This window comes from Myotis davidii, unplaced genomic scaffold (genome assembly GCF_000327345.1).
Source record: "Myotis davidii unplaced genomic scaffold, ASM32734v1 scaffold1494, whole genome shotgun sequence".
Classification (NCBI taxonomy): domain Eukaryota; kingdom Metazoa; phylum Chordata; class Mammalia; order Chiroptera; family Vespertilionidae; genus Myotis; species Myotis davidii.
In genome coordinates, this window is record NW_006286246.1 from 63,797 (window position 1) to 76,039 (window position 12,243).

The following is a 12,243-nucleotide window of genomic DNA, read 5'->3' on the forward strand; positions in this document are numbered from 1 at the left end:
TATGGGGGAAAAATGTATGATATGGGTTTGATATCAATGTTAAATTTTGACTGACAGATATTTTGTTTTGCTTTTCAAATAGAAAATCTAGGCTAAGCAAGAATTATCAAAAAAGGCATGTATTTCTGTTAGATAACATATAAAGGAAATTAAACATTATACAGCAAGAATCTATTTTACATAAAATAACTAGGCTTGTAGTAAATTGACTCATGTATGCACAGTTCACCTCCTTTCACAAGAGCCCCGAGATTTCACAGCAGACTTGAGATCACTCTGGTAGGAAATGTGCAAATATGGAGAAAAGGGAAAACACCCGATAGGGCAATTAAGATGTAATAGAAGCTACAATTTGAGATCTTTTATAGTATATATTAAGTGATATTAATTGGCTATTTCTATAACAGCTCTTCCCTGGGTTTCTCAAGGCTATCTTAAGATATTTGAAAGAGAAATTAAATTTGTTCTGTATTTTCCCAAATTGTACATTGAATAGATGTGAGTTACTGAGATATAGATGTTAGTGCAATTTAAGCGAATACTTGCAAGGATTCCAGAAAATCCTGCATTGAAAATTGAGAAATAGTTATCCTTAATAAAACTCAAGAAAGGGTAATAGAAAAAGAAATCATCACATTTCAGTTAAAATATATAGTTGAAGCACAAAGTTCAAATGCCTAATCCATACAATAGTTTTTGTTATAAAATAGAATGAAAAATAATGTTTCCAGTAAAGGGCAATGGTAATTGGCTGCTCTTTGACTAATTCTAGAGGAAAAGCCACACGGCCAGTCTATCCGTGGGAACATTTAAGTTCTGGCTGATTAATGGAATATACTGGTTTTTTAAAATGTTATTAAAGTATTCCTAAAAGTGTTTTGTTTTTTAAATCACCCAGGTTATTTTAGATGATGTTATTATCTTAGTCAGTCCAGGCTTCTATAACAAAATGTCATAAACTGAGTAGCTTAAAAGCCACAGAAAGTTATATCTCAAAGTCTGGAGACTAGATGTCTGCTAGCACCATCTGATTCTGGTATGGACTCTCTTCTGGGTTGTAGACTGCTCTCTTAGCATTAACCCTCAGTGGAAAGAGAGCTGGAGAGTTTTCTGGAGTTTCTTTTCTAAGGAAAACAGTTCCATTCATGAAATCTCTACCTTCATGACCTAATTACCTCCCAAAGACCCCCTAATTGGGGGGGGGGGGGGTTCTCCTAATGCCATCACATTGGAAGTTAGAATTTCAACTTATATATTTGGGGGGGGGATACAAACATTCAGTCGATAGCGCTCATTTTAATATATGCTAATTATGTGTTAATTAAATTAAAATATTAGATATGTAATTACATACATAAGAGGGAGTCCACTGTGCTTTAAGTAGTGAACAGGCCTACCCTCAGGAACCTATTTCTCGAGTATATAAAGCAGGGGAGGTAAATAAAACATATAAAGTAGGAAGCATGCACAGAAAAGATGACAATCACCATTCCAAAAGATCTCGCTAGATTTGAACCGTGAACTGCATCTAACAAGATATACTTTTAAAATAAAAGACCCTCTACTGTTGTACTGAGACAACACCCAGTGAGGCAAATAAACACACCCAAACTCAAAACAACCATAAATGTATAGGAGAGGAAAAACATGACTCATCAGTATAAAAAGCAAGCAACTGTGTTCAAAAACAATTGAATCTATCATTTCAAACTTCAACACCTTGTCCAGAGCACATCTTTAATAAGTAATTGTCAAACTGAGCCAGATCATGTTTAGGGAATTTTGCCAATACTCACTCTAAGGAGAGTCAAGAGAGCAATGTGGCTTTAAAAGGGGGGAGGGGAAGTGGGACCTTCCAATAACTGTATTGTTAGAAAGAGGAAGTTTATAATCTTGCTCAGTTTTTATTCCTCAGGCCTAACTTAGGGCACTGTTCTTAGCTCTGGAGCTGTACTGTAGGAGCAGATAGAAAAGCCATGTGAATAGAAAAGAGGCAAAGCTATTGAAAGAACCCAAAACTACAGTGTATAAGAAATAGCCTAAGCCGAAACCAGTTTGGCTCAGTGGATAGAGCATTGGCCTGTGTACTGAAAGGTCCCAAGTTCGATTTCGGTCAAGTGCATGTGCCTGGGTTACGGGCGCATCCCCAGTGGGGGATGTGCAGGAGGCAGCTGATCAATGTTTCTCTTTCATCGATGTTTCTGGCTCTCTAGCTCTCTCCCTTCCTCTCTGTAGAAAATCAATAAAATATATATTTTTTAAAAAGAAATAGCCTAAGGAAGCTAATGTTTAACTTGTGGAAGAAACCATTTTATTATTTTCAGATACATAAAATGTAATAATAATAACAGTTATCATTTATTAAACAGCTACTATTCCAATGTGTATATCAGTTAATCCTGCTAACAGATATATGAGTTATCAATTTCTTTTTTTACTGATAAAAAAAACTGTCCCCCAGTGAGGTAAATAAACACACGCAAACTCAAATAGCTAAAAAGTAGCACATCTTAGATTATTCACCAATGATTTAACTCCAAGGCCAGGGCTATTTATGTTGTACCCGTTTGTTGTTCACATGATGTAGCTTAGTCTGGTTCTGTGTGTCCTCAAAAGACTGAACAATGGCAGACAGATTTCAGCTCAATGCGAGTGAACTATATTAGTTCCTAGAGCAAAATGTGGCCAGGTATTTTACTAGTTTCTAGGAGCTCTCTGTAGACTTTTGTTGCTGAAGGCATTCCCTTTAATATAAAAGGATAAAAAAATACTGCACATTGGTAAAATACCCTATGATAAGCAGAGTTTACCTATGGGTTATCTGTTTTCAAGAGAATGATAAAAGTGATATTAGAATTAAACGTTCCTTCCAAGCTTCCTAACGCACCCACTCTGCTTCCTAAGAGTGTGACATTCTACAACCAATCGGGAGTGATCTGTAGCAGTTAGTGCCAATACTTCTTGTTCCGATATATATACACACACAAATATACACATGTGCAAAATCGAGAATAAGCTCAGAATTAGTTTGAACTTCACAAAAAATAAAAACAGCCACCTTACCCCTGATTGATTTACAAATCTATTTCCAAGATAGAAGTGTTTATGGACTTGGAAATGAGGTATCACATGTTAAAGTGTACCAGTATTCCTCGACCAAGCGTGGGCCACTCCAGTTAAGATATCTATGAGGTTCCTCCTGGGATCTCCACACAAGAAAACAGGCCGAGTGAACTCAAATGCCGTGTGGTTTTTGACACGGTTCTCCTGAGAAGCACGTGGCCCTACAGACGGTCTGGAGGTAAAGTGGATAATTCCAGATGGAGCGTGAGATTTAAGCCTCAGAGGGTAAGCATTATTTTTGGTTGACTTTCCTGGATGCCACAACCACCCCCCTGATTTCTGGAACCAGCCCTGGTGCCTCTTCCCCACCCAACATAAATCAGATGCAACTAGAGCTTCTACTCTAGGAGAAACCTAGGCACCAAGGAGGAAACGTAATGGGTTTCCTTCACAGAAGTTTATTACATGTTTCTCATTTCTTTTTCGGAGGAAGAAGCACTCTGGCTTCAGGCAGGTTTGCAGGGTTGAAATTCCCATTTGGTGATGTGAAAAGCGCAGTTACCAGTTCGTGCATGTGCAGGAAGGAAGACTAGAGAAGAGGGATTTGTGTCCCCTGCACCGGAATGATTGCGATAGGCAGTAGGGATGGAAGCGGCTGGGGAGTTAAGGGCTGCTCCAGTTGTCTGAGACCAATGTCTACAGAGAAACCAACCGGTGCTGGGAAAATAGAGTGATGTCAGCCCCCTTTCTTGTGCTTTTCCGCCGTCAGAAACTCTCTGTCTCCACGCCTCACTCTCCACGCCTTCCTTCCAACTCCCTTCTCTGTCCTGCCCCTCCTAAGAGGTGTTGCACAGAGTGCCGAGTGGAGAGAACAACTCCTTGGATCGCTTGTGCGCAAAATCCACCCCTTCTCTCCCCTCTTTCTCCTCCAGCCTCTGGATCCCGCACTGCCCTCCCTCCCCCTCCCTCCAGCGGTGTGGGGCTGGGGACTAGCGCCCGTGCTCATGAGGTGGGAGAGGGCTGCCAGCAGAGGAGAACGCCAGAGGCTCAGTTCTCCCCTTCTGCCTGATGCTCCTGCCTGGATTCGCCAGGGCTGGGCTCCGTCAGGAATCGCCGGAGCTGGCAGCGGCTGGAGGAAGCTGCTAAGGCGCGCGCGGCTCCTGAAAAGTGCCTGCGCTCGCGGTGAACCTCCCAACGTGGTCCCAGCCGGCGGTCAGCACCATGGACAGCGGCGCCGTCCCCAGGAGCCCCGGCAACTGCTCTGACCCCTTCGCGCACTCTGCAAGTTGCGCCCCAGCGGCACCGAACCCGGGGTCCTGGGTCAACTTCTCCCACATGGATGGCAACCTGTCCGACCCGTGCGGTCCGAACCGCACGGCGCTGAGCGGGAGCGACAGCCTGTGCCCTCCGACCAGCAGCCCTTCCACGATCACGGCCGTCACCATCATGGCCCTCTACTCCATCGTGTGCGTGGTGGGTCTCTTCGGAAACTTCCTGGTCATGTATGTGATTGTCAGGTAAGAAAGGCGTCCGAGCTCCGAACGGAGCTTTTAGCTGCTAAGGGGGGCACAAAGGGACACCTGAGACCCAAGGTGGAGTGTTTGGTGGGAAGATGAGAAAAGGGGGGTAAACAGGGGAGAATGGGGGGCAACAGTTGGGTGGTTGTTTGAGTGCAAAAGCCTACTTTTCTATTCCCCCCCCCTCGCCCCCACTGATAAAGAAACATCCAAAATTTCAGAAACAGAGAAGTTGCTTTGGTAAAAGCTATGAAGCTCTAGCCAAAAAAATAAAAAATAAATAGCTTGGAGCACCCTTAATCTGAGCCAAGAGGGCTCTTGGGCACACTCCCACAGTTTCTTCAGGCAGAAGCTCTGGAAACAGTAATTTGTGAGTAATGGAGGAAGAATTCTAGTTTATTTCCTCTAATTGGGGGGCCAGGTGCCCTACTCAGTCCTTTCCAGAGATGAACCTTGGCAACTTCCCTGCTCATGCTGGCTTCTGTAGAGCCAGCTGCACCATGTCCCCACCCTGCCTCCCTCCTCATAGCAGCCCTTACCCCACTCCTTCTACCTGCAGCCACACTCATAGAGTGAGTTTCCCTGTGTCTCTCCACAGTGTTGCTTTGTTGTAACAAATAGGACAGTTGTGTTGCCAGGTTTCGATCAGCAGCTGCGGATCTGCTGGGGGCTGATTCAGTCAGAGCTGAACTGGGTTCAGGAAAAGTGCAGGATACGTCTGTTTCAGGGCTTCCAAAGGGCAGCCAGTTAGAAGTGACCAAAAGCAGCGTGAATCTGGATGAGATGCGATTACATAGGATGTTGTAATGGTTTTCTCTTCAGAGATGAAAAGTGGTTTTATCCAGGGATATTTTTTCGAAAGAGTTTGAGGTCCATTTTCTGTTTCCCAGGTGCTCCCGGCTGAGTTGGCACAGAGTGTGCCAGCTCTCAAGATTCACTGAGATCGAGGTCGATTGTATTAGTGTTGATGCATGTGTTCAAATCATGCATGTTAATACGGAATGCTACAGATTCACTTTTGTTAAAGCAGATCACTGTTTTTACACTTTAAAATGGTTCTTGATTTAAGATTTTCTTCCTACTCGGGGTCCTATGTGTTGTATGTATGTAATGAACATGGAATTTTCATGTTTGGCTACAATATTTGCTCCATCTACTCAGCAAATATTGCAGGTTTCAGCAGGCCTCCTTTATCACTTACCAGCTTATTTTCCCCATTATGCTTTCGTTATCTAGGTACTGCATGCTGCTTGTAATCGAGTCTTTCTACTTAGAGGGCTGGTTTCTTTAATTAATGATTATTAAAGAGTGATACTAATTTCCCTGATCTTTTGATGAGGAGTAAGTAGCGTCTCTGAGAAAACAGCACCATCTATTGAGAAGAAAGCTAACAACGGAAGGTAATGCAGGGAGACAATCAATGGAAGAATTTATTTTTGTAAACATTCGCTTTTTTAAAAGAATTTGTTTTTATAAACATTTATTTTATAAAAACTCACTTATGTAATCCAATACAAAGACTTATATCAAAGATAAACACTGCATCTCACTTTGCAGTTATGATAATACAAATCATAAAGGCCTGCCTGCTGAAGGGAAAATATGTTTCTCCTTTTCCTTAGAAAATCCATGGAATCATAAGCTTGTAGGACTTAACAGGGACTCTAGAGATTATCAGTGCTAGGTGAGTAAGCTGAGGCACAGAAAATATAAATGATTTTTCCAAGGACAGATTATTTATTAGTTCAATACCACTGAATGTCTCTAACCGGTATAATTTCTTTTTATTAGAGTGGCAAATCATGATTTTGCTTAATTCAACTTAAGAATGACAAAGTAGGTTTAGTTAGTAGGAATAATGTGGAAATAATAAATTTCCCTATATTTATCTCTGGAATCCTGGAGAATAAAGGATGAAGAGAAATTACCAAAGCACCTAGAAACCCTGCCATCTGAAACATTATATTTTATTCCCTTTTATTGCATCTCTTGGTACTTTCTCTCATCATTTTTCTCCCCTCTAGTCTATGCTTTTCAATAAAGAAACAGCCACTAGAGAAGCAAGTGTCTGTGAAAGAAGCAAATTGATCTTATTCCAGAGTTTAAGAGGGCCCTGGTTAGGTGAGTCTGCTTGGAAGGCATTACCTCTGACCTCTTAGTGACTTGGAAAAGGATGGTGACATTTTACCTTACTGGGAACATGATATTCTGCTTTACTTCTCTGTACTGAAAGTTCCACTAAAAGGTCACCCCCAACACCAACCTGTGGCAACTCAAGTGTTTAATCCAAGGTCAGGCAACCCTCTGAGAAGATGACTGTGAAACAGAAAAAAGATAGTTCAGTGACCAATGAAGTGATGAGGAAAGTAACCGAGCATTGAAGAAAGTACGTCTGTTTAGCTGAGACTTGTAACTGTACTGTTTCCAGGCTGTGGAGTTTTATCTATAAAATGATCAGTTCAGCAATATTATTGTCCCTTTAAAAAGATGAGGGAAAGGGGGCCAATCATACGGTGATGGAGGGAGATTACACTGTGTGTGGTAAGCACACAATGCAATATAAAGATAATGTATTTTAGAATTACACACAAGAAACCTATGTAATCTATTAACCAGTGTCATGCCAATAAATTTAATAAAATTTTAAAAGATGAGTATAATGCTGCATCTTTTAAAGTATTGAGATAAAATGTTCACTTCCTGCTATTATTTAAAATTCAATAAGTATCTATATACATAAAAGCCTTAGCGACCGAACAACCAAATGACCAAACAACCAGTCGATCAGTCGCTATGACGTGCACTGACCACCAGGGGGCAGATGCTCAATGCGGGAGCTGCCCCCTGGTGGTTAGTGCACTCCCACAGTGGGAGCTCCTCTCAGCTGACCTTCGGGCACCAGATGCGGGGCTCATGGCTGGCAAGCACAGCTGTGGCAGTGCGAGCCTCTCCCGCCTCCCCAGCAGCGCCACCAAGCACAAAGGTGGCAGGCAGGCGCAGCAGGGCGGGACTAGCAGGAGCGGCTGCCTGCCGCTTCTCACACTACTACATCCCTTAGAGAGTTTTAACTGGATGACATATAGTCCAGGTGAAGAATGCTCCAGTTTCCACAATCTCTTCAGTGAGAACTAGATCTAAATTCTAGCCAGGAACCAATACAGGAGAAAATGAGTAATAAAATGTGAGTTTCTTTCTGAAGAATTCGTGGGTCATCAGAGCATTGCATAAATCCTGGCAACACACTGACACGTGGAAGAAGGCCTCCCACATCTTCCATCTCAGTGACTCTCCGTCTTGGCTGCATCTTAGAATCACCTGGAAAGTGTTTTCTTTTGTTTTTGTTTGTTTGTTTGTTTAATGTAAACCCACCTCTGCCCAAGGCTAATGGAATCAGAATCTCTGGAGGTAGCCCCTGGACTTAGGGAGGTTTAAAATCTCCCAAAGTGGTTTCAATGCAAAGCTAATATTGAGAAGCACAGATCTAGACAAACTTTCCGTTTTGTGAATAAGAAAAATGAGACCCGTTTGGCGAGGAGGTTTAAGAGTTCTGTCCATATGTTTACTCCTCTGAACTCCAGGAAGCAATTTATTGAATAAGTTGTAAATAAATCATCTCTCAAGAAAGCTCAAGCTCAAGATGTTTTAAGTTTTTCCTAAATCTCGCCAATGGACTCTGCATAGTAGGCACAAGACAGTGAACAGAGTGCGAAACCTGAAATAAGACTCAAGTTTGAATCTCTGCCCCTTTCTCATTATCGTTGTCACATAACCTCCCTAAATCTTTCACTTGCACTGAAAGAATAAAGATCATATTTAATCTCATGGAATTCAGGTCCCACTTAGATAAGATACATAGAAGTGTGCAGAAAACTCTGAAAGTGCTCCACCAAAGTAAGGAGATTTTTAAAGTGCTTCTCTCCCATTGAGACTTTACCTGCCTTCTCACTGGGCTCGCACCAACAGTCACCTGAATCTCATCATTCACCTACTGCGCTGGCCTTCTCATACATCAGCTATATTATCTGTTCTAATATCTTGAAATATAGTTTATCCTTTTGAGTGACAGTTTTGCAGAAGCAAAGCAAGGCTTTGAATGGTGTCACTGTTGTCCTTCTCCATTCCAGTCCACTCCTTCCCAATGCACTGGATTCTGCCACAGTCATCTTCCTGGCAGCCATGATGACGTGAAAGCATTCTAAGGACAGATACTTACAACTTGCTTGACCCCCTGTTAATAAGCTCTTTTTATGCTGTCCAATGAATTCAGTGAAGAAAATAGACAACCTAATTACTTTTTGGAGAAAAATAGCTATTTTTGTTACTTAAATGTTTCACATTTAAATTGGTGTTATAGTCAAAACTCTAGAACAGAATCTGTCTAAATAATGACTGCATGTGATGAAACTCCTTTTTACCGAGCAGAGTCCTTTATTTGAATTAGAAGAAATAACTTACAATGATGATGTTCTCTGAATGCTAACTTTGAAAATTTAGGCATTTAAAATACCATCCCTGCCCAATCGGCATTGCTCAGTGGTTGAGCGGGGCCCTATGAACCACGAGGTTACAGTTCGATTCCTGGTCAGGGCACATGTCCAGGGTGGGGCGTGCAGGAGGCAGCCAATCAATGCTTCTCTCTCATCATTGATGTTTCTATCTCTCTCTCTCCCTCTCCCTTCCTCTCTGAAATTAAAAATATATATATATTTTAATACAATACCACCCCTGTGCCTAGTCCTGAGTTCTGTTATCACGGTAATGCCAATCATAATAAAACCGGTTCAAAAGGTAGAGGTAGAATTAATGATGATACTGTGAGTCTGGGTGCCTGTCTCTGCCTCACACTTTCATTATGGATTTTCCCAGGACTTCCCAGGCAGTGTTTGTCAACATCCTAAACCCCAGTAGTAAACTCTACGACTGCAAGGTAGAAAATCACACCCCTGAGGCTTGCAGAGCTGCTGAGAATTGAGAGGACCCCAAATGTAGAAACTGTGCAGAAGAAGGTGATCAATAGAGGCCTGTTTTGCTTCCGAGCATTTTTTTTCACTGAAGGTGGGGTTCAGTGCCAGTGAAAGGGTAAGCATTTTTGTGGGGGAGTATTAAATGTTAATTGAAAAGTGCTGCCGGCAGTATAACCTGAACATCAGAACCTGACTGTGCCTGCCAAGAGAACAAGGGAAATTACTGCCAACACTATAATTTCATACTTACTCAGCCCCCCTCGCCTCCGAAAAGGAAACCACATGGGCTGAATAAATTTAAATGTGAGCATGTTTCTGGTGATGTTGGTGATCCCAGGCCACTAAAATAAGAGGCCCTTAAAAGCAGACATTATTTGAGACCCTTCAGATGGTCTTCCTGATGACAAAAGGAAGCTTACTTTTACTTACTTGTAAAATAAACAAAATATGTATATGCAAGAATAAAGATAATGCCTTTAAGTTTTATACAAATTTAATTTTCATTACATTGAGTAATCTGATTTTTCATGTTTTTGAGTATAGACAGGCTCATTTATTTATTTGTTGTGTTTGTTGAACACTAACTGTACACAAAGCACTTTCCTAGAAGCTCCAGATACACTAGTGAGCAAAATAGGTACAGTCCTCCCTCTCTCCAAAAGTACAGTCCCGTGGGGAAGAAAATTAAACAACTTCACCAGCTGATAAATGCCAAAGACTGAGCCATAATAGCTAACCTGGTTCTTTAACCACGGTATTAGACAAACATCACCCCCAAGGTTTATTACAATTACTGTAATTCATCTTCCTCTATCACCAAGCCCAACAATGGGATAACTTCAGATTTGTCTCCATCCAATTTTACAGATTTATCTAAAGGTGTTAGTCTCATAGACAAGCTAGAGGAAAAGTGAGGAGAGGGTCATGGTTAGTTTTCACACAAAAATGAAAAAGAATTTTGTTGACTGTAATTTATAAGTATTTCTCAAAGTAGATATTGTAAACATTTTACAAGTTGTAAGTCTATGGTAGAGTGAAATGGTAGAGTACTAAATGAATGGGATTCAGAGGGGAAAACATCTCAAGACTCATTGCTCTGGGCATGTCTTCCTCTGTCACCGACGGGAAGGATGGCCAGCCTACTTCTGAAGACCCTGTCCCGGAAGACAGGCCGCAGACGGCTCACGCTAGATGTGAGACCTGACACTTCTGTTCTTTAAAATCACTGTCCTTTGTGTGGAATTTAAAACATAAGTATCAGTGGAGAAATTCATGCCATCTTTTAAAAAAGGACTACCACTCTGAACAAAGTTTCCTGCCTATAAATAAGTATGTCCCATTTCCACAAGACACTAGTGCATGAGCCAACGCCACAAATACATATAAACGAACTAAATTTAAAAAAATCACAGACTTATAGACACAGAAAACAAATGGTTGCCAAATGGGAGGGATTGAGGGGCTCAGTGAAAAAAATGAAGGGTTTAGGAAGTACAGATTGGTAGTTACAAAATAATCGTGCGATGTAAAGTACATGATAGGGAATATTGTAATAACTTATGTATGATGTCAGGTGGGTTCTAGACTTATCAGGGAATGACTTTGTAAATTATGTAAAGGTCTAACCATTATGCTGTATACCTGAAACTAATAGAAAACAATATTGAATGTCAAATGTAATTAAGAAATAAAAAGTACAATTAAACACAAATGACAATTTCCACGCAGACTATAATTATTTTCTCACCAATTTAGAAACTCAAATACAAATGAACATGCTCTTCTATGTGCCCTTGCTTTAATTGCCTTTTAAAACATTTATATTTTTTAAATCCTCACCCGAGAATATTTTTCCATTGATTTTTAGAGAGAGTGGAAAGACAGAGAGAAATATCCTTGTGAAAGAAACACATTGATTGGTTGCCTCCTGCATGAGCCTGGACCAGGGCCCAGGCTGGAGAGGAGCCTGCAACCGAGGTACTTGCCCTTGACCAGAACCAAACCCTGGACCCTTCGTCTGCAGGCTGACATTATCCACTGAGCCAAACCGGCTAGTGCTATGCCATATTTTACATAAAATATATATGACCTCTACTCTGTCAAAAAACTTACTCTAACTCTACTATAAAAAAATAGAAACTATGCTTTGGTATAGCTGTGACATTTTGTTCACACAGTTTGGGAAGTTCAATCTATTAGAAACATAATAGATTGGTCAACCCTCTAGATAAATTAGATGAAGGTGTGGAACTTAACAAATCAAAATATTTGATTTGGTGGGGCCTGGCTGGCTGGGTGTCGACCTATGAACCAGAGGGTCACAGGTTTGATTCCCAGTCAGAGCACATGCCTGGGTTGTGGGCTCAGTCCCCAGTAGGGGGTGTGCAGGAGGCAGCCAGTCAATGATTCACTCTCATCATTAATGTGTCTTTCTGTCCCTCTCTCTTTCTCTCTGAAATCAATAAAAATATATTTTAAAATATTTTGGTGGGGGTAATTGATCAAGTAAAATCATCGTAGTGATGTACACACAGGAAGTCATACTGGGTGACTAAAGGAGCTTTGTTGGCCTCTACTATAGTCCAACCATTCAACAGAAAAATACAAGGCTTAGGTCAGGAAAAAGAAGTCCTATTTCACAAAACAAAAAAATAAACAGGTAATAAAATGTGATAATTATTATCAGTAAAATGAATAGT

General features: G+C 41.1%; 1 protein-coding gene across 1 annotated transcript in view; it reads left to right on the forward strand.

Moving 5' to 3' along the window:
• Positions 1 to 3,902: 3,902 nt before the first annotated feature.
• OPRM1 (opioid receptor, mu 1) overlaps positions 3,903 to 12,243 on the forward strand; it is a 31,225-nt gene continuing 22,884 nt past the window's right edge. Inside the window, exon 1 of the mRNA XM_006757677.2 lies at positions 3,903 to 4,580. Within this exon, the coding sequence (XP_006757740.1) occupies positions 4,285 to 4,580 (296 nt within the window). The 5' untranslated portion in view covers positions 3,903 to 4,284. The remainder of the gene's footprint in view (positions 4,581 to 12,243) is intronic.